This window comes from Ranitomeya variabilis, chromosome 5, assembly GCF_051348905.1.
Source record: "Ranitomeya variabilis isolate aRanVar5 chromosome 5, aRanVar5.hap1, whole genome shotgun sequence".
Classification (NCBI taxonomy): Eukaryota; Metazoa; Chordata; class Amphibia; order Anura; family Dendrobatidae; genus Ranitomeya; species Ranitomeya variabilis.
The window spans coordinates 456,360,415-456,388,182 of record NC_135236.1 but is presented as its reverse complement, the minus strand read 5'-3'; the positions used below and the strand labels follow the sequence as shown (position 1 = coordinate 456,388,182).

Genomic DNA, 27,768 nt, shown 5'->3' with positions numbered 1-27,768 from the left:
GGGGAAAAGCAGGACTTAGTCCCAGAGATGTCTGCTCGCCGCTAACTAGTACTGACTACAAAGGCAGAGCCTGGAAGAACAGTAGCAACCAGTCGCTCAGTATCAGCCTGAGTCAAACGCTGGGACCGACGTCTCCGCTGAGCAGGCTCCACTGCAGCTGGAGAAGAATGGGAGACCACAGCGGAGGTGGTTTGAGATTCCCCCTGTGCAGAGGTGGGAACTCGACACCTAACACTGGCAGTGCTCCTCCTGTTCTTCCTTTCACGAAGGCTGAGGTAGCAGTCCTGCTGCTGGGTTGTTGACTTTCTTCGGCCCCCTCCACATCTCTTGGTGTACTGGCCTGTCTCCTCGTAGCATCTTTAGCCTCGGGACACTATGCTGACAGACACAGTAAACCTTTTTGCCACAGCTCGCATTGATGTGCTATCCTGGATGAGCTGCACTACCTGAGCAACTTGTGTGGTTTGTATAGTCTGTCTCATGCTACCATGATTGTGAAAGCACAACCAACATTCAAAAGTGACCAAAACATCAGCCAGAAAGCATTGGTACTGAGATGTGGTCTGTGGTCCCCACCTGTAGAACCACTCCTTCATTGAGTGTGTCTTGATAATTGCCAATAATTTCCTTCTGTTTTCTATTCCATTTGCTCAACAGCATGTGAAATTGATAGTTAAACAGTGTTGCTTCCTAAGTGGACAGTTTGATTTCACAGAAGTTTGATCTACATGGAGTTATATTCTGTTGTTTAGGTGTTCCCTTTATTTTTTTGAGCAGTGTATATCTGCAGAAAGTGACAACTATTTTTTGGGGGGTGGAAAAATTAACTACATTTTCATCCACAGAATATTACATGCTTTGTGGTACATTTATGTGGTATATAACACTCCAAAAATGCATTGGAATTATTTCATGGATTCAATTACTCATCCATACAGTATTAACTGCTCAGTGGTACATTTCTGTGGTATATCAAACTCCAAAAAAGCTTTGTAAAACTATTCTGGATTCAATTACTCATCCATAGAGTAATACTTGCTTTGTGGTACATTACTGTGGTATACAGGTCCTTCTCAAAAAATTAGCATATAGTGTTAAATTTCATTATTTACCATAATGTAATGATTACAATTAAACTTTCATATACTATAGATTCATTATCCACCAACTGAAATTTGTCAGGTCTTTTATTGTTTTAATACTGATGATTTTGGCATACAACTCCTGATAACCCAAAAAACCTGTCTCAATAAATTAGCATATTTCACCCGACCAATCAAATAAAAGTGTTTTTTAATACCAAACAAAAAAACCATCAAATAATAATGTTCAGTTATGCACTCAATACTTGGTCGGGAATCCTTTGGCAGAAATGACTGCTTCAATGCGGCGTGGCATGGAGGCAATCAGCCTGTGACACTGCTGAGATGTTATGGAGGCCCAGGATGCTTCAATAGCGGCCTTAAGCTCATCCAGAGTGTTGGGTCTTGCGTCTCTCAACTTTCTCTTCACAATATCCCACAGATTCTCTATGGGGTTCAGGTCAGGAGAGTTGGCAGGCCAATTGAGCACAGTAATACCATGGTCAGTAAACCATTTACCAGTGGTTTTGGCACTGTGAGCAGGTGCCAGGTCGTGCTGAAAAATGAAATCTTCATCTCCATAAAGCATTTCAGCCGATGGAAGCATGAAGTGCTCCAAAATCTCCTGATAGCTAGCTGCATTGACCCTGCCCTTGATGAAACACAGTGGACCAACACCAGCAGCTGACATGGCACCCCACACCATCACTGACTGTGGGTACTTGACACTGGACTTCAGGCATTTTGGCATTTCCTTCTCCCCAGTCTTCCTCCAGACTCTGGCACCTTGATTTCCGAATGACATGCAAAATTTGCTTTCATCAGAAAAAAGTACTTGGGACCACTTGGCAACAGTCCAGTGCTGCTTCTCTGTAGCCCAGGTCAGGCGCTTCTGCCGCTGTTTATGGTTCAAAAGTGGCTTTACCTGGGGAATGCGGCACCTGTAGCCCATTTCCTGCACATGCCTGTGCACGGTGGCTCTGGATGTTTCCACACCAGACTCAGTCCACTGCTTCCTCAGGTTCCCCAAGGTCTGGAATCGGTCCTTCTCCACAATCTTCCTCAGGGTCCGGTCACCTCTTCTCGTTGTACAGCGTTTTCTGCCACATTGTTTCCTTCCAACAGACTTACCATTGAGGTGCCTTGATACAGCACTCTGGGAACAGCCTATTTGTTGAGAAATTTCTTTCTGGGTCTTACCCTCTTGCTTGAGGGTGTCAATGATGGCCTTCTTGACATCTGTCAGGTCGCTAGTCTTACCCATGATGGGGGTTTTGAGTAATGAACCAGGCAGGGAGTTTTTAAAAGCCTCAGGTATCTTTTGCATGTGTTTAGAGTTAATTAGTTGATTCAGAAGATTAGGGTAATAGGTCATTTAGAGAACCTTTTCTTGATATGCTAATTTATTGAGACAGGTTTTTTGGGTTATCAGGAGTTGTATGCCAAAATCATCAGTATTAAAACAATAAAAGACCTGACAAATTTCAGTTGGTGGATAATGAATCTATAGTATATGAAAGTTTAATTGTAATCATTACATTATGGTAAATAATGAAATTTAACACTATATGCTAATTTTTTGAGAAGGACCTGTATAACACTCCAAAAAAGCATTGAAACATTTGTCTAGATTCAATTACTCATCCATGCAGTATTATAATGTGGGGAAGCGGGGAGTCGGTGGGTGCCCCAGTCCGCTAGCCGGGACCGCATGGACCGTGGATCCTGCTGTCTAATGCCCAATCTCACTTTAACATGGGCATAGCGCTACTCAGACTACACAGGGTGAAAGGGTAAAACAGTGTGGCAATGCTTTGTTGAACCACAATGCACAATAGCAAACAGAACAGTCCCAGCACAGTACTTAAGATGGTGCACTTTACAGAGTCTCACCCTTCCGCCGATTTGCCGGGATAATGGTAGCTGTGACTTCAGATCTTCTAGGGTCACTACCCACCTGTGGCACGCACACAGAGGTAACGACAAGCATAGGAAGATGACAGTTTATTGAGTCCTTACAAAGTACAAGGCCAGTTGATCCCAGAATCACAACCTGGCTTCTCTAAACGGTTCCATGGAACCAGACAACCAGCGAGTCCCAATCCAGGCTTTCTCCAAACGTATCCATGGTTCAGTGATGGTCAAATGTGGCAGCTCTGTTTTTCTTCAGTTGGAGTGATGATGCCATTACTTCTGTAATGTAGACTCTCTGAACACAGGAGATCTTCCTTTTTATAGGTCACAACTTCTCATTCAGTCATTCCACCACAGGCTTGGGGGAAGGAGGTAGGAGGGCATCCCTCACTGTTGGAGGGGGCAAACAATATGCATAGATTGTCCTTCATATTGCAGATCACCAATGGGTCATTAACATTTTAACAAACATTCAAACATTGTGCCTTTTTTTGACAAAGATTGTAAAACAATACTAAGACAAATACAGTAGCTAATCAGCAGACAGACAACAAATGACAGCCAGTGAATTCTTTACAATAAGGGCCAACAGTCATTCTCACACTAAATCTATGTGTTTTGTGGTACATTTCTGTGTTACATAACACTCCATAAAAGGGTTGACTTTTTTTCTAGATTTAATCACTCATCTGTACAGTATTATGTGCTCTGTGGAACATTTCAGTAGTATATAACACTCAAAAAAAGCGTAAAAATGTTGTGGGTTTAACTATTCATCCATTGAGTATTACAATAAGGGCCAACAGTCATTCTCACATTAAATCTATGTGTTTTGTGGTACATTTCTGTGTTACATAACACTCTATAAAAGGGTTGACATTTTTTTCTAGATTTAATTACTCATCTGTACAGTATTATGTGCTCTGTGGTACATTTCAGTGGTATATAACACTCAAAAAAGTGTAAAAATGTTGTGGATTTAACTATTCATCCATTGAGTATTACATGCATTATGGTACATTTTGGTGGTATGTAACACTCCAAAAAGCATTGGAAATTGTATCTTGTTTTAATTACTAATCGATAGAGTATTATGTGCTTTGTGGTACATTTCTGTTATATAACACTAAAAAAAAAGTTGAAGTTTTTTTTCTGGATTTAATAACTCTTCCATACAGTGGTACGTGCTCTGTGGTTCATTTTGGTTGTATATAACAATAAATTTTGTGCAAAGCATCAAGTGTTTCTGCGGTGTTGGATGTTTTGTTCTCCCCGAGGTCATTCATCCTTATGTTTATAGCCTTTTCAGTAGGCACTGCTCCTAATAGCCAGTTTCCTACTCCACACTGATGAGGGGCAAATACCCCGAAACAGCTGTCTGTGGATGGATACCATGTTTTGGCATAGGGGGTTTTCCTTTTTTGGATTTTGCCCTTCCCGTGGTTGTTCCTTCCCGGTGAAAGACCTGGCTATTCATTGCTTGCGTTGAGAAACACGTGATGGTGTCTCTGCGGCTTTTCTACATGCATTTGCATATTTCCCATAAGGGATGGGGGCAGTGTTCTGGATCACTGCGTTGAGAAACACGTGATGGTGTCTAAAAGGCGTTGGATGTTTTGATCTCCCCGAGGTCATTCATTCTTATGTTTATAACAGATCAGAAGGTGACTGGATCTCGTTCTAGGTTCCTGTCAAAATTTGATCAGTGTGCTACACCACTGAGGAACCCAGACAAGTGTTAAGATGTTGTGGGTTGGATGGCAGACAAAGACTCCAGTCTGTTGATAAGCATCACCACAAAGTCTTACAGAGGTCCAGCCTCAGTAGCCAAGAGGCTGGGCCTCTGAACCCTCAATCTGGTCCTCCTTCATCCCATCTTCAAGTGTCCCAGGAGACATATAACCCCAACGCTGGCCACACTGAGGAACTGTTTACGTTCCCTTGTAATTTGTCAAGCATTAATTTCACCACAGTAGAAATAGTACAATAGGGACTGACAGGTCTTCCACTATACCCAATCCACCAGATGGACACCCAACCAGGAGTGTTCACATTCCCAAATGTTATTGGCAGACAATGCCAGAGTGGCATCAATTTCATCACAGTAGAAATAGTATAATAGGGACCAACAGGTCTTCCACTACACACAATCCAGCAGATGGATACCCAACCAGGAGTGTTCACGTTTTAAAAAATGAGGGCCTAACACCACCAAAGTGAAATAATTGTCACGAGAATAGAAATAGTATAATTGGGACCTACACGTCTTCCACTACAGCTAACCCAGCAGATGTAGACCAAACATGACTGTTCACATTTCCTGAAACTTGTGTTAACATCAGCGGCAGCCACAGCAGGCAAAGAAGCCACACTAAAGATATCACAGAGTGCAGTTATGTTACATTAATGCATCACACTAAAAAATGCAATATCACCTAGTATGTACAGTCTGCGATTGGGAAGCAAAAGTCCTTGGAGATCCTTGACTTGCTCATCTTGATGAAAGTTAGGTGGTCTACACTTTCAGGTGACATTTGACTGCGCTTATATATCAGGACACCACCAGCAGTGCTAAAGACACGTTCTGAGAAAAAGCTGGCTGCCGGGCACGATAAAACTTCCAAGGCATGTGAGGTGAGCTCAGTCCACTCATCAATCTTGAAAGACCAAAATGTAAAAGGGTTCAAACCATTCCTGATGGTGTTTATATTCAATTCTAGATACTCCTTCACCATCCTCTCCATTCGTTCACCACATGTAAGACTTGGATTCTGTTGGGCTGATGCACGAGCTAGTCTAAAAAAATTGTCAAAGGACTCACAGAAATTGCTTATTCCACTTACACCACTACTGCTGCTGCTGCTACTGCTAATGTTTTGGCGTTGACAAATTGATGTGCCGGAGTTAGAAGTCTAGAGTGTGTGCTTCACTGCTGTCTTGGGGAAAAGCTCTCTTAAGGTTGTGTAAAAGAGTGTTTCGATACTCCATCATTCGCGGGTCTCTTTCCAGGGCGAGAAGCATCTGGAAAAATTTGGTTTTATAACGCGGATTTAACAGAGTGGCAACCCAGTAGTCAGCGGTATTCCTAATCATAACAATTTGGGAATCATGTTGTAGATGCAGCAAGAAGGCCCTCATTTGTCAGACTCCACCATGAGGTCCAAGCCCATGCTGTGTTGGTGGCTGGGTAACAATGAGGCTCGTTTCCTCCACCCCCTCCCGCCAACCACGAACAACAGATCCTCCTCCTCTGACAGTTGCTCACCCATCACCTCTTCCTCCTCCATTTGTTCCATGGATCTTGCACCTTCGATAACAGTTTGTCTGTTATCACCAGCCCCCCTTGATCACAGTAATCCACCCTCCCTTGGCACCCACCTGTGTGACGACAGTCTGGAACTTAGAGACAATGTTATCTCTTCTGCATCTTTCTGACCTGAGGGGTGCGAATGGCGGAAATGAGCATACAGCTTATGTGCTTTCTGGATCAGCTCACCCAGGCCAGGATAGTGGTGGAGAAAACACTATACCACCATGTTGAGAATGTGAGCCATGCAAGGCACATATGTGAGCTTGCCTCGCTGTAGGGCCACCGCCAGGCTCGCATCGTTATCAGACACAGCCTTCCCTGGATGCAGGTTTAGCAGAGACAGCCATTGATCAAACTCAGCCTGGAGAACTGTCCACAACTAGTGTTGAGCATTCCGATACCGCAAGTATCGGGTATCGGCCGATACTTGCGGGTATCGGAATTCCGATACCGAGATCCGATACTTTTGTGGTATCAGGAATCGGTATCGGGATAAATATCAATGTGTAAAAGAAAGAATTAAAATAAAAAATAGGGATATACTCACCTCTCCGACGCAGCCTGGACTTTACCGCCGTAACCGGGAGCCGTTGTACCTAAAAATGTGCGCTTGAAGGGCCTTAGATGACGTCACGGCGCTCTGATTGGTCCGTAGCGGTCGCATGACCGCTACGCGACCAACCACAAAGCAGTGACATCACCTAAGGTCTTTCAAGCGCTTGAAAGACCTTAGGTGACGTCACTGCTTTGTGATTGGTCGCGTAGCGGTCGCGTGACCGCTACGCGTCCAATTAGAAGCTGCAGACGTCTTCTAAGGTATTTCAAGCGCTTGAAAGACCTTAGGTGATGTCACTGCTTTGTGATTGGTCGCATAGCGGTCACGCGACCGCTACGGACCAATAAGAGCGCCGTGACGTCATCTAAGGCCCTTCAAGCGCGCATTCTTAGGTACAACGGCTCCCGGTTACGGCGGTAAAGCCCAGGCTGCGTCGGAGGGTGAGTATATCCCTATTTTTTATTTTAATTCTTTCTTTTACACATTGATATGGATCCCAGGGCCTGAAGGAGAGTTTCCTCTCCTTCAGACCCTGGGAACCATACAGGAAACCGTCCGATACTTGGTGTCCCATTGACTTGTATTGGTATCGGGTATCGGTATCGGATTAGATCCGATACTTTGCCGGTATCGGCCGATACTTTCCGATACGATACTTTCAAGTATTGGACGGTATCGCTCTACACTATCCACAACTCTTCAGATGTATTACTGCGATCTCCAAGGCATATCAATTTTAATGCTTCCTGATTGTGCTGAGCCCTGGTTGCGCAGTACGGAGGTGGTGGGGATTCGTTCTGCACTGTTTTAATGCATGTCTCATTAAGGCAGAGGTTGAGGGTGTAGGTGTAGGCCCTAGAGAAGATAGGGGTGGAAGCAGAAGCAATGGAGGAAGTGTTAAATGTAGAGGTTTGTCCTGCCAGCCTTGGGAATTCCAAGTCTTGTGGAGCAGCACCTGCCCCCACAGCCACCAGTCACCCAGTGCCCAGGCAGCAAGATGCAGTGCCCTTGGCCATGCTTACTCATCCAAGTGTCTGTGTTGAAATGCACCCTGGCAGACAGAGGTTTAATCAAGGAACAGGTGATATTGTCTGTGACATGCTGGTGTAGTGCAGGCACAGCTTTCTTAGAAAGGTAATGGAGAATGGGCAATTGGTAATGGGGGACTGCGACAGCCATCAATCTATCAGGCGGAAAGGCAGCATTTCTGTGGCCAACAGATTGGAGATGGTGAAGTTCAACCTCTTAGCTTTGTCATGCATAGGAGGAAACAATCTTTTCCATGACCATAACTGTCGAACCATAGGTTGGCTGCAGTTCTGAGAGAGGGTGGCGTACGGTTATCTGGAACAACTGCTGGACCGTGAGAGAGGTGCAGGCGGAGATGTTACAGTGGTTTGAGAAGGTTGTGGTGTGCTCATTCTCTGAAAATGATCAAAAACAGCAGGCAAGTCCACTTCCGTTACAACTGATGGCAGGCAGTCAGTCAATTTTGGCACAATGGGATTCCCAGAGTAACCCATGTTGATTGCGCCTGTGAAGGTTCAAACATGTAGTAGTCAAATTACTGCACTTTTTACCTCTACTCAGTTTTTTTTGCAAAGTTGGCAGATTACATGAGTTGGCTCATCCTTTGCAGTGTCAAAAAAGGCCCAGTCTTGGCAACCCTTGCCACCGCTGTGAGCTGCAGACCCACTGACACTGCTGGTCACAGCTACAGTTGTGGCTGAGGATGCATTGCTTATCGTGGCTGCATCACTACGTGTCTGAGATGTACAGCGCAACGTAACCTCCTTGTCTTCCTCCTCAGATGACATACTCAGCTGTGTGCCTCTATGTTCATGCCAAATGGGAGCTAACACCTTATCATCATCATCCTCTGTTATCACATTCCTCGGAGTCACCCTCCTCCTTTTCCTGCCTTGACAACACAGTATAGTCGGCGTGAGCCACAGATATCTGAGTCTCATCAGGATCACCCCCCTGATGACGAGGGTCAGGATGCTCTTCAGACCCTACTTCATCCTGCCCCTGATCCAAGCTCAAAACATTTTTGCCATCAGTGCAGATTTCCTCCTCTTAACTCTGTGAAGTTTTTGAGCACACATCTGATGCTCATGGCATAGAATGTGTGAACTGCTCTTTGGACTCACCCATCTGTGGTTCCATACAGTTAGTTGCACGGATGGAGAGTTGGGAATCGAGAGGAAGCAAGGTCAATTTTGTGCCACCTCTGTAGACTGTACTCGGTGTGATGTTGAGGTGGAGGAAGAGGAGGAGAGGCCACTTGAAGCTGCACTTACTATCCACTCAAGCACATGCTCTTTCAGGGCCTCATTAACAAGTCATTGCGCTGTGCATCTGCCAAAGAAAGGTAGTGGAGTAGCCTGTCCAGTAACAGAATATGTCAGTTGTCTTTGCATAGACATGATGTTGGTTCACTATCGCTTTCATAAACATTAGCACCTACCTCATGCTCCTTTAATATCAAACCTAATTCCCCTTCCACCACAGCCTCACTTTTTCTCAGTCTTGTTGCTCAGATAGTGTGGTGGGAGCACAGCATTAGCAACAAAAAATTAGATTTTAAACTCTTCAACACCTCTGCAAACAGCTGAATTTCAGCGACAGTAAATTTAAAGGTGAAAGGCACAGAAGAAAGAATTGTGTGAGTGTGGATGAGGCCTGTATGACAAAGAAGATATGCTACAAGCTATTTAAAAGTCAGGTTTCCTACTGTGTGACACTAGGAGCAGAAGAATTTTTGTGGCCTCTGGATTGGGCCTCTATAACACACTAGATGCTGCAAACTATTTTAATGTCAGGTCCCCTACTGTATGACACTAGGAACCGAAGAATTTTTGTGGTCTCTGGATCAGACCTCTATAACACACTAGATGCTACAAACTATTATAAAGTCAGGTCCCCTACTGTATGACACTAGAAACAGAAGATTTTTTGTGGCCTCTAGGTCAGGCCTCTAAAACACATTAGATGGTACAAACTATTTTAAAGTCAGGTCCCCTACTGTATGACATTAGTAACTGAACAATTTTTTTTGTTTCTGCATTGTTTCCTCAACCATCAATGTACTAAAATGTTAGTACATGCTCTCATGATCTTCTTCCTTGGCTGCTGCAATATCGTCCTCTGTGTCCTCCCTCTTAGCACTCTTGCACCTTTCCAGTTCATCCTTAGACCTTTTAGACCTCACTCAGAAGCCTCTAATACAGCCAAATTAGACATTATACTTTGCACTATGGGGAAGCAACACCCCGAAACACGTCTCCAAATTGAGGTTTGGGTTTATCTGAAGTCATTTGGCAAGGCTCATTAAAGGGTCGGTATTAAATTTAGAATCAATACTTCCAGTAGGTCGCATTAAACTTCAAATCCTCTTCCCTTCTGAAGAGTCAATTTGCATATTTCATTTCCCAGAGTATCATTGCATGGCCTAAAAGTCTCCTCTCTCTGGCATGTCAGTCATGTTATTTTCCACAAGAAGAAAAGTTACCCCTTAGATCCCAAAATGAATAGCGTCATTCAAAGCTACAGCTTGTCACATAGAAGAAAAAAACCCTCGTACTGTACTGTCATGGTAAATTTTTAATATCTCATATGGTTTGTTGCTATCAGCAAAGACTGACTCATTACTCTCAATCCCATCCAAAAGGTCATTAAAGGGCCACTGTCACCCCCCTCCAGCCGTTATAAACTAAAAGAGCCACCTTGTGCAGCAGTAATGCTGCATTCTAACAAGGTGGCTCTTTTAGTTTTATGTTCAAGTATACCCAAAATAAAGCGATTTGATACTTAGCCACAATTCCTGTCTCTAGCCAGGGAGGCGGGTCCTCACTCCCCAGCTCGAACCGCTCCTCTGCCGTCACTCCAATCTTCATGGTCTTTCGGCGCCGCCCCCTCAGCGCTGTTTACGTTTCAAAACCGGCGCCTGCGCTGTGTACTACTGTGCTGCGCAGGCGCTGTAAGCTCTGGCCGTCTGACGTCCCAGCCAGGCTTGCAGACTGCGCCTGTGCAGGCAGTGCGACCACCCACCTTTGGAATCCCAGCCCCGCACTGTGTTATGCATTATGCATAAACTTAGAAGCAGAGGTCCTCATGTGAGCCAGTTTCTTTGTAGCGCTTGATGGTTTTTGCCACTGCACTTGGGGACACTTTCAAAGTTTGCCCAATTTTTCCAACTGACTGACCTTCATTTCTTAAAGTAATGATGGTCACTTGTTTTTCTTAGCTGCTTTTTTCTTGCCATGATACAAATTCTAACAGTCTATTCAGTAGGACTATCACCTGTGTATCCACCAGACTTCTGCACAACACAACTGATGGTCCCAACACCATTTATAAGGCACGAAATCCCACTTATTAAATCTGACAGGGCACACCTGTGAAGTGAAAACCATTCCCGGTGACTACCTCTTGAAGCTCATCAAGAGAATGCCAAGAGTGTGCAAAGCAGTCATCAAAGCAAAAGGTGGCTACTTTGAAGAACCGTATGAAGGGAAGGCATACTCCGTATGAAGGGAAGGCAGCATGATACCCGGTATGAGGGGGCAGCATGATACTCCGTATGAGGGTGGGGCAGCATGATAACCTGTATGAGGGGGCAGCATAATACCCCGTATGAGAGGGAAGGCAGCATGATACCCTGTATGAGGGGGGAAGGCAGCATGATACCCCATATGAGGGGGGGCAGCATGATACCCCGTATGAGTGGGAAGACAGCATGATACACTGTATGAGGGGGAAGGCAGCGTGATACTCGGTATGATGGGGCAGCTTGATAACCCGTATGGGTGGGCAGCATGATATCCTGCATTGGGGGCAGCATGATAACCCGTAAGAGATGGGCAGCATGATGCCCCTTATGAGGGGGAAGGCAGCATGATACCCAGTATGAGGGGGAGCAGCATGATGCTCCGTTTGAGGGTGGGGCAGCATGATAACCTGTATGAGGGGGCAGCATGATACCCTGTATGAGGGGGAAGGCAGCATGATACCCCATATGAGGGGGCAGCATGATACCCCGTATGAGGGGAAGGCAGCATCATACCCTGTATGAGGGGGAAGGAAGCATGATACCCGGCATGAGGGGGGGCAGCATGATACACCATATGAGGGTGGGGCAGCATGATAACCTGTATGGGTGGGGCAACATGATACCTTGTATTAGGGGGCAGCATGATAACCCATAAGAGGGGGGCGGCATGATACCCCATATGAGGAGGGGGCAGCATGGTACCCCATTTGAGAGTGGCAGCATGATACCCTATGAGGGGGGCTGCATTATACTCTGAGGGGGCTACATTATATTCTATGGGGGGCTGCATTATACCTTATGAGCGGGTTGCATTATACTCTATGGGGGCAGCATTATACCCTAGGGGGGCTGCATTATACTCTATGATGCTGGTTGCATTATATTCTATGGGAAGCTACATTATATTCTATTAGGAGGGCTATATTATATTCATGCATACTTAAAATCCCCCATAGAAAGGACCCTATTATTATTTGCTGTCTTTTAAATTTGTTGTAGCATTTCATCCTCTACCTGTTCAGTTATTTTAGGAGGCTCATAGCAAACTCCAATTAGCAGCTTTTCATTGTTGCCATCCCCATGTGTATTTACCCAAAACAACTCTACATTGTCGCAGCTCCCCCTCAATGTCATCATTGAGTACAGGTCAATGGTTGGATTTTACGAAAAAAACACACCCCTCCACCTATTTTGTCTTTCCTGTCCTTTCTGAATGTAGTGTTATGCTTTATGTTTGTCACCCATTCATGGCTTTCCTCCAGCCAGATTTCCATAATTCCCATCACATCATAATCTGTGGCTGATATAATAGTCTTCAAGTCATTAATTTTGCTTGTAAGATTTCTTGCATTTGCCTGCAGACATTTAATACTATTAGCACATTTTTTTTCCTACCGAGGTCCTTACTTTCCTTGCATATCTCAGCCCCCGAAATCCTCATTGACCCCTACTGTCGCACTCTCTCAGTCTACTCTATCTATCCCTTTATTTTCACATCTACCCTCCTTCATCTCAACATTCTAGTTTAAAAGCTCCTCCATCTGTCTGACCATTTTATCACCAAGCACAGATGATCCCTCACCAGGAAGTGCAGTCTGTCTCTACCATAGAGTCTGTAGCTGACAGAGAAGTCAGCAAAGTTTTCCATGAACCCAAACTCTTCCTTCCTGCAACAATTTCTAAGCCACTTATTTATCTCCCTAAGCTCCCTCTGTCTTTCTAATGATTCTCATGGTACTAATAGTATTTCTAAAAACACCACCTTGTAGGTCCTGGACCTTAGCTTCTCTCCTAGTTTCTCATAATCATTTTTACGGACCTTCCACCTCCCTTTAAATTTTTCATTGGTTAAAAAGAATTGTCAAAGTTATAAATGTTGCATTCGTGTTCTGACAAAAATAAATGCTGATGTAAGAAATGTATAAAAAATCTGCAAATAAAGTTGTAGTGCAAATATACACTATTGACTTTTTCTGTACCATAGCATGCTATTGAATATTAATATTTTAGAACTATCAAAGTACAGCATCCTAATATTATCTGGTGAAATGACAAATAATCACTCTTTTTACATACTTGTAGAGAAGACAGGATCGACCATCAAACAATCAACTTTAAGTCAAAATTCCTGCAATTCACAGGTCCCCACGAATTTTGAACACTTGGAATATGGTTTGTGTGGAAAATTGCCTGATACCTTTTTACAAAATGGTGAAGCATCAGAGAGCAGGCTACTGTTGTTCACATCACAGTATACATTAAGAAAATATTGGCAACTAATTTGAACAACTTATATGTTAAAATAGAGATTTTATTGTATTAAAACTAATTTGATGTGTTATTTTCTGCTGCCCAGGTTGATTTTTGTATAGTCTTTATTAAACAAGTATCTTGAACATTACAAAGTACATCAACCAGCAAGGTCACAGTATTACACTGAAAGTAAAATAAAGGATCAGCCAAGCAGGGGTGTAAGTATAGAAGGTGCAGAGGTCATCTTAGGGTCCTGTAGCCTGTGGATGCTTAAAAGGTCCCTTTTTCACATATGAGAGCAATATAATGAGAGACATGGGATGGTTGGGAACGCTCTTACAGATGTTGAATTAGCATCCTTTATGTTTCACCTCTATTCTCATGCACTATATGAAAATAAATGGCTTTTGTGAAACATTAACATTGTAAAAAAGGTTTTATTGCTAACAAATGGAGTAGTCCACACAGCAGATTACTTGCCATTATGCAAGATTTATTCTTTAACAATTATTATGACATCATATTCTCAGTAAAGAAGAAATGAGAGATTTATCAGGTGAGAAAACAAATAACCAGCAATTACCGTAATACTATGTCAAATATGTAAATGCACAGTAAAAAAAAATGGCAAAGGATTAACGAAAGAGTCCCAGAAGTCTTTATATGTGATTAAAATATACTTTGACTTTCCAGCTGATTTTAATTGAGCACAGTCTGTGACAAGCTCTAAAAAGGCTACTATCACATAAAATAATAGCTATGGATTCCAATACCTGAGTACATTTGTGGGCGTAGTATAAAACTAGAGTTATGATAGTAACAGAAAAATAAAATCCAGATTACACAGATTTAGTTAAAAAATAGAGAATTAAACTATACATATAGTTAGGAAGTATAGCTCATAATATTAGTAGTATCTGATTTTTTAAACATTCTACATTGCAACATATTTATTTGTGCTGAAATGATACATACTAATGGTCTAGTGGTCTATAATGTTTCATACTTACATAGTAACTGACATCTTGCACTAAGAAATTTTGGACCTTTTATATAATTCAAAACTAATGTAGACAATAGCTAAACATAGTATCAATAGTAACAGTAATAGCCAATCAGCTAACTTACATTTTTAGCGTGTATTTTACGGTAAGATGTTATTTATTTATTGCCGTGGCCAAAAACTCCACGTTTTGTTTGCATTTGTTTTCATGTCACACCAAGTATGGCTTACATCCCATTTGTGTGCAATTATTAATACTTTATTATTACAATATTTTCAATAGTTTGTGTCTGTTCTTCCTTTTTGTGCATCTGACACTGTGTTATTCTGAAGTTGTAAATGTTCATACTGTTTTCAGATGCTGTGTGCTGAGAATACTACTATTTTTTGTAACAAAAAATGGTTGGGGTTTCAAAGTAGATTACCATTAATATGCTATGTATATTTACATTTTAATATTCAACATTATCTCCCATCAAGGGTTATTTTTTTACTGTTTTAATTTTTTTTTTCATATTTTGCTATTTTATAAAATATAGCTTGAGCTAAAATTATTGTTCTGCCTTATTTTCTAGATCTTTACACTTGAAACACATGCATTTAACCTGATATGATTTCTGAGGATTCATATCTCAGTATTTTATACATTTTATTAGATTTATTTAAGCTGAACACATTGTGAGAATGAGTCATCAGCTTTCAGACCACTTCTTTGACAAATTTTCCTTATTATAACTCAACATCTGAAGCCATACGAAGACAGTTGTGAAGCTCCTGAGGGAGGTCAGCTCGGGTGATATTGTTTCCATCTAAGCGCAGATGTTTAACTCGAGAATACTCCAATGGACCAACAACTTTACAAAAGCTGCTCAGATCAAATTCTGCAAAATAAGAATATGCATCAGGTGCTGTGAATAATCTTAACACTTCCATATGTGCATCTTGTCATGGCAAATTATACATTTTCATGATTCTGTTGTTGTTCAGTACCCACCCAAACAGAATTTAAAAGTAAAAAACAGAAAATCACATAGTATGATTTTTAAATAATTAAATTGCATTTTATTGCATGAAATAAGTATTTGATCACCAACCAATCAGCACGAATCCTGTCTCTCACAAACCTATTATTTTTTCATTAAGAAGTCCTCCTACTCTGCACTCATTACCTATATTGATTGCACCTGTTTGAACTCATTAACTGTATAAAAGACAACTTTCCACACACTCAATCAACCACACTTCAACCTCTCCACCATGGCCAAGACAAAGAGCTGTCTAAGGAAACCAGGGACAAAATTATAGACCTGCACAAGGCTGGGATGGGCTACAGGGCAATAGGCAAGCAGCTTGGTGAGAAAGCAACAACTGTTGGCACAATTTTTAGAAGATGGAAGAAACACAAGATTGCTGTCAATCTTCTTTGGTCTGGGGCTCCGTGCAAGATCTCGTTTTGTGAGCTAAGGATGTTTCTAAGAAAGGTCAGGAATCAGTTCAGAACTACATGGGAGGACCTGGTCAATGACCTGAAGAGAACTGGGATCATAGTCTCAAACATTATCATTAGTAACACACTACACTGTCAGGAATTAGAATCCAGGGCACGCAAGGTCCCTCTGTTTCTCCAGGACATGTCCAGACCTGTTTGAAGTTTGCCAATGATCATCTGGATGATCCAGAGGAGAAATGGGAGAAGGTCATGTGGTCAGATGAGACCAAAATAGAACATTTTGGTATCAGCTCCAATTGCCATGTTTGGAGGAAGAAGAAGGATGAGAAAAACCCCAAGAACATCATCCCAACAGTGAAGCATGGTGGGGCAAACATTACACTTTGGGTGCGCTTTTCTGGAAAGGGGACAGAATGACTGAACTGTATTGAAGAGAGGTTGGATGGGTTCATGTATCGCAAGAATTTGGCAAACAAATTCCTTCCTTCATTAAGAGCATTAAGGATGGGTCATTGGGTCATGGCTGGGTCTTCCAGAAAGACAATGACCTGAAACACACAGCCAAGGAAACTAAGGAGTGGCTCTGTAAGAAACATGTCAAGGTCCTGAAGTGGCCTAGCCTGTATCCGGACCGTAACCAATTAGAAAATTTTTGGAGGGAGATGAAATTCAATGTTACCCACCGACAGCCCGAATGTTTGAAAGATCTGGAGAAGGTCTGTATGGAAGAGTGGGCCAAAATCCCAGCTGCAATGTGTGAGATCTTGGTCATGAACTACAGGAAACATCTCACCTTTGTAATTGCACACAAAGGTTTCTGTACCAAATATTAAGTTCTGTTTTTTATTGCATCAACTACTTATTTAATGCAATAAAATGGAAATTAATTATGTACAAATCATACAACATGATTTTCTGGATTTTGTTAAAGATTCTGTCTCTCACAGTTGAAGTGTACATACGATAAAAATTACAGACCTCTCAATTCTTTGTAGGTGGGAAAACTTGCAAAATGGGCAGTGTATTAAACACTTAATTTCCCCACTGTACATATCCCAGATCCACTCTGCAAGGCAAATATGACCTTTTAGTATACTCACATACACTTCTGTCCTGTCCGATGGGCATTTCTGAACTTGATCCGGCACCTCCTCTCTTCTTAAAATTGCTGTCCTCCTTCCCACACAGTGCCCCATCATATACCTTCTCAGGCTTACTTCTCTCTGCCCTGCTGAGGGCAGAGCAAAGTACTGTAGTGCGCATTGCTAGGGAAAGGCCAAAGAGAGCCGATGACCCATAGGTAGAACTGGCGCTTGGGCATTACAGTGCTTTGCTCTGCCCTCAGTAGAGCAGAGAGAAGTGCGTCTGCACAGGAGTGATGGGGACACCACACAAAGCAGGGAAAGAGGACTGTGATCATAAGAAGGGAAGAGGTGCTGGTTCAAGACCAGATATGCCCATCTCACCAGACCGCAGTGTATGTGAGTACAAGATAAGCTCTTTTTTTTGCCTTGCAGAGTGGATTGTGGGCATTCACACAACAGTGACCTGCAAAACTTGCCCATGGCCACAGTCCTGGTACAGTTAATATTGGGCCAGAGATTTGACAAAACAGAGTCGTGGAGAACCTTTAATGGGGTTTCTGGAGAGGGACACGGGGAGGTTTTTTTTTATTCTTTCATCTTTCATTTATTATGCTCCAAAGTCTCTAGCGACCCAAGAGAATAATAAGGAACATTCAATTCCCAGAAAATAACTTTACTGCAAATTGAATTTCATGATAACATCTCATTTGGTGATGTTAATTTTTGTCAGATCTAATAGTCAACAACACTGTTTTATACAGAAACAGCTAATATAAAACATATCTGATATAAACTTTATTGCTCGCTGTGTAAGAAAAGTTTGGATGTACAGAAACTTCTGACATTTATTTATTCAGAGTTCTTAGAACAGTATAGAATCAAGCAATGTAATTAAAAACTACAGAACCTGTCTATTGGCTTAGGAACATAATGTAGAAAGTACCACATCTAACGCACTTTTTCCTCCCAGAATGTGGAGGAACATGAGGGGTGCGTCTTACAGTCCATATGTATGGGCTCTGCCTGTGGTGGGGAGGTGGGGGAGCGGTTACGGCGGAGCTTCAGGTCACAGGGGGCTAGAGGCGGCAGCTCCAGCTAACTCCTGTGTTCGCTGCAAAAGAGAAATGAATATACACTGCATTCCATGCCCATGGGTGTGGAGGTCAATGAATATTCATTTCTTTCTGGCATACTGGTATGATTGGCTCCATCCTGTTGCTAATATGATTGGTCCCATCAGAAAGGATTAAAAAAAGAAAGAACATTACACTTACCTTCCTCCACTCCCTCGCAGTGTCCTGCTCCGGTGCCAGCAGCTGCCGTAATACTCACCGAGTTCGTTCATCACAGAGAACGGTGAGTATCCATTCCTCTTCAGTAGTGCGCAGTGTCAGCTGGAGCCTTCCTGCTGCTGTCAGCAGTCATGTGTGCTGATACTTAAGAGAAATGAATATTCTGAATATTCTTTTCTCTTAAGTTTCGGCACACGTGACCACCGCAGCAACAGGAAGCCGCTGACTGACACTGCGTGCTACTGAAGAGGAATGGATACTCATTGCTTTCTGCAATATATTATATTGGATTTTAAAATAACATCTAGTTCTGGGAATAGAGGAAAAGCTTGACAATGGCACCTTTCTTCCTATAATCAATTGTATCCAAATCTTTAGAATGCAGATATTGTTGAATAATCAACGGTCAACTGTAACGGAGTCTACCGTGCTGGAGTACCTCTTTCAGTACCACCCCGTGTTTCAGGAGGTCCACTCTGCTTTGGCTGGAGTCTGAATGAAAGACGCTGGCTGGAATTGCTTGGTTACATGGGTGCATATAAAAGATCACTGCTTCTCCACGTATTTCCAGTGTGACCACACTTTACTCACAGGACACAGAATATATCACATAGATACAGAGGGCAAGCCAATTGAAAAGTGGCAGGCCAGACATACATTACAATAGCCGCAGGTGGCCGGAGCCTGCCGATATTTACTGTGGGAATTACAAAGGTGGGGGAGGTCAGAAGGGGGATATCTTGTCCCCTCTGCCCAGGGGCGCAGCCTGTGGGCTGATGCATTTGGGACATGCATCTCACATGGAACCTATTATACATACATATAACTGCATAACATATTCTGGGTGCTGGAGGGTTCCATAACATCAACCATTAGATGTTTTCCTATTATCATAATGCCCAAGTCACTTCTCTAAAGCCATTCCTGTCCAGAAAATGCTGACCTGACATGACTAGAGAGAGGACAGTGTGGGAATAGGGACAGAAGAGTATTCTTTACTCAGGTGGAAGGCACACTCATTACAGGTAGCACCGTATATAGACCCATTTTTGAGGCACAGTGTATTGCACAATTTTTGAGGGACTTAATGTGTAGGGCTGATTTTAGGAAGCATCATGTGATTCAGAGGACACACTTGTAGCCTCATTTTATTCAGTGGAAGCAGTTTTTTTCGGGGGGAGGGAACTGGATATGGTAGTATTAAAATATACTTGTCATTTCATTTAAGTTTACAGAATAAGCTGTCATATATGTGCACATGAGGAATAACAGCATTTCTGGCCATTATATGAGTTGCATCCTGCAATTATATGAGTTGCAGCTTGCAATGTTTATCACGTTTCCCCTTAGAAGTCTTTATTTCTAATTTTCAGGTGTCTCAGTGTTACTAGGTGATACAAGCTGGTATAATGTCTCCCATATAATGCACACACACAGAGAGAATGATTCCTGCTCTTCTCTATGTCTAGCACACAGAAGCAGTAGCAGCATAGAGAAAAATAAACAACAGCATAAATTACATTATACAACAAAACTGAGTAATGTAGATGTGAATCAAGTGTTGAAATGTGACATATTATATGCTAGAAGATGGTACATGATCTGTGTGCCGGTGTCTGGGTCAATGCCTCTTCTGCTCCTTCCACTCTCCTACCCATAGACTTTAATAGAACCTGTAATCTGATATGTCAGTGAGCATGCAGTCTCTTGTTTTAATCTAAATGGATTTTAGCAGGTAGTTCAGGAGGCGAGGTCTAGGATAAGAAGTGGCTTGTAACTAAAGAGAAAATATTTTTCCTTTAAAATATATTGCAAGGTTTTTATGTATTCACTTGTGCTGTTTGTTCTAATAACTGTGACAAATATTGTCAAAAGTAAATTGTAAATGATATTGTGAAAATGTATATGAAAAATGATTTCTAAATCATAGAAATGTGTTTTTTTTTCTCAGTTAAACCTTTGCCTACATTTCTTTTTATGTGAACTAGAAATATTGAACTCACTTTGAATCTTGTTGACATGCAGGTAGAAGTTTTCCAGACCTTCATTCACAGTTGGAATTTTTCCAAGGGAATTAAAAGAAAGGTCCAGCTCCACAAGGGTTGAGATGTTGAAGGCATTGCCAGGTACCCCTGAATCTTTCAGAGCATTGTGGGACAGACGAAGATACTGAAGAGCTTTGAAACCTTGAAAGTATTCATCTGGGATATTGCCAATCTTATTGTTGTCAAAATATAGGAAACCTACACTTGGTGGAAGTCCAGTAGGTAACTTTGAAAGCTCATTGTAGCTTAGGTCAAGGTACAAGAGTGATTTTAGGCCTTTGAATGCACCTGAAATGGATTCCCCTTTAAGAGCATTGTGCTGCAATTGTACAACAGTAAGGTTCACCAAACCTTCCAAAATGTTGGGAGTAATCTTGGAGATTTTATTGTTGGTTGCATACAATTCAACCATTGTCTTTGGTAGTGGTCCCACAAGCTCAGTAAGGTTGTTAAAACTTACATACAATCTCTGTAGCTCTTTCAGCTTGGAAAATGCTTTCTTAATTTTAGCATTGCTTAAGTGATTATGGTCTAAAATGAGCCATTTTAAATCAGTCACATTTTTAAATGCATCATCATCTATGCTCTCAATCATGTTGTTCTGCAGGTACAGGTACTGAATTCCAGAAGGAACCATTGGTATTGTTGTTAATTTCAGGTTATCGCAATACATTGCTGAAGGATAATTATATGGACAGTTGCATTCTGGTGCACAATTAGCAGAAGATGGTCCAAATGCTAAATTTGAGGGGTAATCATCTGGTACACCATAGTCATAATCATACTGCGGATATACGCTGCCAATTATTAGTAGTACAAAAAGGGGAATTATTTGGAGGTGCATTGCTCCAATTTGTACTGTACCTAAGTGAAGAAAACAAAACAAGTAAAGATTAGCTGAATTGCTCTATTACACTTTCACGCGGGTGAAGATAGCTGCAAGTTAAAATGGTCTGCCTCCATGACAGGTTTTTTTTATCTACAGTGTCTTGAAAATATATTCATACCCCATGAACTTTTACACATTTTTTCACGATACACAATGTAAAAAGTCTTTGTGAATTGTAAAGGAAGTGATACATGAATTTCTACTTATTTTTAAAAAAAATCTGAAAAAATTATTTGAATCTATATTCAGCCCTGCTGAGTCAATATTTTGAAGGAACACATTTCACTACATTTACTTCTGCAACTCTTTTGGAATATATCTCTACCAGCTCAGTGACTTTGGAAGGTGAGCGCCTGTGAACAGCACTTTTCACATCTGGCCACAGATTCTCATACAGGAAAGATATATATCTTGGTACTGTCTTTGCCTGATGAAGAGACCTGTGTAGTCTCGAAAGCTTGCAATTTGTTACCATCTTTTCAGTTAGCCATTAAAAGGTATCAACCACCGAGGACTCTCAATTCTAAATATTTCACAGATTCTCAGTGAGATTTAAGTCTGGACTTTGACTGGTTTATTCAAACACATGAATATACTTTGATCTAAACCATTGCATTATAGCTCTTGCAGTATGTTTAAGGTCATTGTCCTGCTGGAAAATTGACCTACTCCACAGTCTTAAGTCTTTTAGAGCCCCTAACAGGTTTTCCTCTAGGATTGTCCTGTATTTAGATTCATGCATCTTCACATCAACTCTGACCATCTTCTCTTTCTCTGCTGCAGAAAAGGATCACTACAGAATAATACTGCCTCCCCCAGTTTTGACAATGGAGATGGTGTTTCATAGTCAAGTGCAGTGTTAGTTTTCTGCCACACAGTGTTTTGCATTTAGCCCAAAAAATTCTATTTTGGTCTCGTTGAACCAGAGCACCTTCTTTGACATGCTAGTTGTGTCCCCTATATGGCTTTTCACAAACTACAAATGGGACTTCTAATAGCTTGCTTTAAAAATGCCACTCTTCCATATTTTGTAGTATACGAATAGTTGTGTGTGGAAAGATTCTTCCACCTGAGCTGTGGATCTCTGCACCTTCTCCAAAGTAACCATGGGCCTCTTGGCCATGAATGGCCATGTTTTGGTAGATTTATAGTTGTGCCATAGACCTTCCATTTTTAGATAACTAATTGAGCATTGCTCCGTGAGATGTTCAGAGCTTGAGCTATTTTTTTTTATATCCTAACCCTGCTTTACTCTTTTTTTAAACTTTATCCCTGACCTGTCTGGTGTGTTCCTTAATTTGAAAGATGCTGTTTGATCCAAAAAGTTCTCAAACAAACCTCTGAGTCCTTCACAGAACAGCTGTAGATATACTGAGAATAAATTACACAGATGAACTCAATTTACTAAATATGGTACTCCTAGAGACAATTGGTCACTCGGGATTATATTTAGGGAATATCAGAATACAGGGGGCTGAATACAAATGCACTTCACAACTGTTAGATTTATATTTTAAAAATATTTAGAGAATAATGTATCATTTCCTTTATACTTCACAAATGCTTGCTATTTTTTGTTGGTATATCACTTAAAATCCCAATAAAATACATTTAAGTTTGTGAGTGTAACATGAAAAAATGTTGAAAAGTTCAAAGGGTATGAATAATTTTTCAAGGCACTGTAAACCATGATTTATAATAAAAGTTTAAAATAACAATTTCTGGTCTTTCATGAAATAATGTTTTTAAGTAATACTCATGCATTGACTTGTTTTCATTCAAATGAGATATCAGAAAAAAAATATAGATTGTTAAGAACTGAAAGAATTCAAGAGCTTTTTATATATTTGTTCCCAGAGGTGAAGAATAATTCATCCATGTCTTTTAATGGGCAGAGATTAAATGTGTGTTGGTAAAATAGTGACAATCTTCAGGTGTAATACCTTAGCAAAGCAGCAGGAAGCGAAGACTTCCCACCTCGTAGGCGGGGTTTCAAAAGATTAATTTACAGATGTTGGAGCCTTAGTAGTTAGGCGAGAAGACAAGTAGATGTATGTCCATAATTTGCTTTCCCCCCCCCAAAAAAAATCAACTTTTTCAGGATATATATGATTTTCAATGAAAGTTTTTGATAGATAGAAGAAATACATTTCAAGCTTGAATTCTCAAATCTAATGTTACTGTAATTAATCATTTTTATACCATCACTTAATATTTCCTAAATCATATATAATCACTAATAATCATATATCTCCACCAAGTGTCAGATATAACTTATCATCTAATATGACAGTTAAGAATAGTTTGACTGATCAGGCAAAGCAATGATCCTGGAAGCTAATATATTTAAATCCTGCATACTCATATAGCTGTATATAGCATGCATGTTCAAGGAGCATTTGAGTGTGTTGACACAATGTACTTCTTATGCATTCTTTGAAAAAAATAACGACTAGATGCATTAAAAAAAATTTTCTCCCACGTTATTTCAAATTTGGGTGGAAGAAAAAGTCCCAAAAATCTGCACTGTTAACTAACCTTTAATTATAGAATATTTAAAATGTCAAATATTTTAAAATATACAATATTTAAACATATAGCGATAAGCTATATGTGTATCAAAATGATCATGCATATAATGCTAGTTCTCTATAAAGTAATTTACTCAATTCCTTTGTACTGTGCAAAAAAATATTTTGGAAAATAAAATAGAGTGAATGTTATTCAGAAATGTAGTGCTACTTTCCTTCTTTGCATATCATGCTGATTGCATATTAGAATTTCAACAGTATGTATTTAATGCTTTTATATTGCTTTCAATACCCATTTACTTTACTATTCTCATTCAAAACTTCAGTAACTCAAATAAAAGTTCCAACAACAGACCACAGTAAAACCATCCCAGAAAAGTAAATTCCAATAACTTATTCAGCATGAAATAATTCAGGATAGTTGCTCATTTCATACAACTTAAATTCATTCCAGATGATTCTGCATTTTTGTAGAAAATAAAGGAAGCAAAAAAGTTACCAAATTGTGTTTGCTGTCCTTTTGTGTTCAGAGTATTTGACATTAAATGGAAAAAGACATTGCAAAGAAACATAAAAGAAATCTAAGACTTATATATGAAACTAATTCAAATGCAAAAAATGTCTCTTACATTTTCATAGATGATAGATAAGGGAATTCCATTAAAATGGGAATAAGAATGTATTTTCATTAAATATATCAGATTGTGTAATATACTGTAAAATATTATAAAAGTGGTTGTTAAAGGTAGAAGAAAATTAAATGAAGTTTTGTCCATATCAGTTTTGGCAGTGGCCATCTAAGCATAATAATGTTATCATAACAATGCACTTAGCTGTGAACATCACCTACCTCTTTCTTTGATGCTGCTCTCTTTAATTCCCCACGCAGATTAAAAAAGAGACTGAATCAAGTATCATGTGCTGTAAACAGTGTCAGGAGAGAACTGCCTGCCAGAATCACTGTATACAGAACTGCAAAAAGAAAAGAGGGAAGAAAAAAAAAAGTAGTCACACTGCTCTTATGTCATCATGGTGTGCTGGTGGTGTGGCGTGTAGAATTATTACTTTCTGAGTAAGTACAGGTGGAAGGCTATCAAAGCACAGCCCATAAGCAGGGAAAAACTCAGCACAGAAATCTTTTTCTAACTTTTGTAATTTATATTTTCTGTTTAGAATCAGATTAAGCTACAGCAGAGAAAGTCTACAGAACATTACCACAATTTCCAGCGCCAGAACACAAAGCTAAATTCAGTTTTGTCAAACATTTGTATTTGATTTTACAGTCTTATTTCAGATTTTTGAACCACAAGAAATGTCACGATGTGCCCAACATCTGTATCTGATTTTACTGTTTTATTTCAGTTTATTGACCCAAATGAAATATCAAGCTGTGTTCTATTAATTTAAAAAATATAATCAGCCCAATCCATGTGGTGTTTGTATAATTATTGAAGGATGTACTTAAAATTGAGGTTATCTCTTCAAATTTATGAAATTGAAGAATAATATGTTGGGTTAAATATTACTGTGCTTGCAATAAGATCCTTTTTTAGAGGAAAAGTCTTAGAGTTCTTTCATCTGAAAGAATCTTAAAAACATGTCTGTATATTGTAAATTGATCACATACCATTTCTGAAAATAGAGTATGAAAATAGTTTATTTTCTATAAAAATAACTAATCCATTATGTGCTCTAGTGATTAAATAATCTGATATCCATCCATAACCTGTCTCCTCCATATATCTCTGAACTAATCTCCCGATATCTTCCCTCACGTAATCTCCGGTCCTCCCAAGACCTCCTTCTCTCCTCCACACTTATTCGCTCCTCATCCAATCGCCTCCAAGACTTCTCCCGAATATCCCCCATCCTCTGGAACTCTCTGCCCCAACACGTCCGACTATCAACCACAGTCGGATCCTTCAGACGGAACCTGAAAACCCATCTCTTCAGGAAAGCCTACAGCCTGCACTGACCTCGCTGCCTCCTCATCACTACCGAAGCTACCGCCTCACCAACACCGGAGCTCCCGCAACCCCCAACCTACTGTCTCCTTCCCCATAATCCTGTAGAATGTAAGCCCGCAAGGGCAGGGTCCTCGCCCCTCTGTATCAGTCTGTCATTGTTAGTCTGTCTACTGTAAGTGATATCTGTAGTCTGTATGTAACCCCTTCTCATGTACAGCATCATGGAATCAATGGTGCTATATAAATAAATAATAATAATAATAATAATAATAAGTGTGGAATCAAAGTAGTTCACATCCACAGCACCTAGGTCCTTGGATTAAACCCTCCCAAGCGATATATTATGTTATATTGGTATACATTTTATGGGTTTCCTCTAGGTATGTAGCTCCGGTTAATTTGAAGTTCTCCAATTATTCTAAGTTGGATAGCTAAGTGTGTTGAGATATGGAATCTAGACTTTGACCTCCTTTAGAAAAGAAATTGATGTAAATGATGGCAAACCTGTTGCTATGTGGAAAAAGCAATGGGAAACAAATTATAAAAATGAAATTTACAAATATCAAAATTAGGGCTCAAAGATTCGCTAAGGTCACACAAGCATGTATTCTCATCCGAGAGAATTGGGTCATGAGAAGATGGAGAAGAAAAATTCTCCATCTTCTTCATTGTGTCAGTCCGGTATATGGCTCTCATAGAAGACCTGTCAGTCCACAAATTAAAATTGACAACATACTTTTATATTTTGTGGTCCCATCATTCCGGAGGCATCTTTGTTAGGTGTCGAGTTCCCGCCTCTGCACAGGGGGAATCTCGAACCACTTCCGTTGCGGTCTCCCATTCTTCTCCAGGCGCAGTGGAGCCTGCTCAGTGGAGACGTCGGTCCCAGCATCTGGCTCAGGCTGATACTGGGCGACTGGTTACTACTGTTCTTCCAGGCTCTGCCTTTGTAGCCAGTACTGGTCAGCGGCGAACAGATGTATCTAGGACTAAGTCCTGCTTTTCCCCTTCTGAGCATGCCCAGGGTAAGACCTCTCATTGGGGGTCGGGTGTTATGATGACCTGGTGGTCAGGAGCACTAGGAATGACCTGATGAGCAAACTAGTAATACAGGACAAGCTCTGGGAAGTGGGAGCTCTGCTGACCGCAACCCCTAAACCTATCACAACAACTAGAAATAGCCGTGGAGCGTACCTGACTCTGCCTAGACGCCTCTTCACAGCCTAAGAGCTAACTACCCCTAAAGATAGAAAATAAGGCCTAACTTGCCTCAGAGAAATTCCCCAAAGAAATAGGCAGCCCCCCAAACGTATTGACTGTGAGTTAAGATGGAAGTCACAAACACAGGAATGAAATAGGTTTCAGCAAAGGAGGCCAGACTTAACTAAACAGACTTGAGGATAGAAAAGCTATCTTTGCGGTCAGCATAAAAAACTACTAAAAAACCACGCAGAGTGTGCAAAAGAGACCCCACACCGACTCACGGTGTGGAGTTGCCACTCTGCATCCCAGAGCTTCCAGCTAGCCAGGCAGAATCATGATAGCAAGCTGGACAAAAAAACAGTGGTAAACAAATAAGCTAGCAGGGACTTAGCTGTTGCTGGAGAAGACAGGTCATCTGAAAGATCCAAGAGCAAACTGAACCAGTACTAGGACATTGACAGCTGGCATCAAGTAACGATCTAAGTGGAGTTAAATAGAGCAACCAGCCTAGGACTAAATGAGGTCAGCTGAGGAAAGAACCTCAGAACCAGCAGCTCCACTCACAGCCACCAGAGGGAGTCCATGGACAGAACTCGCCGAAGTACCATTCATAACCACCGGAGGGAGTTTGAG

At 41.0% G+C, this 27,768-nt stretch overlaps 1 protein-coding gene across 1 annotated transcript; it reads right to left on the bottom strand.

Moving 5' to 3' along the window:
- Positions 1-14,087: 14,087 nt before the first annotated feature.
- LUM (lumican) lies at positions 14,088-25,014 on the bottom strand. Its single transcript, XM_077265425.1, has 3 exons — positions 24,816-25,014; positions 20,504-21,409; positions 14,088-15,554 (listed from the first exon to the last, which is right to left on the bottom strand). The coding sequence occupies exons 2-3, from the start codon at positions 21,387-21,389 to the stop codon at positions 15,403-15,405; spliced, it is 1,038 nt and encodes a 345-aa protein (XP_077121540.1). The 5' UTR covers positions 21,390-21,409; positions 24,816-25,014; the 3' UTR covers positions 14,088-15,402.
- Positions 25,015-27,768: the final 2,754 nt, after the last annotated feature.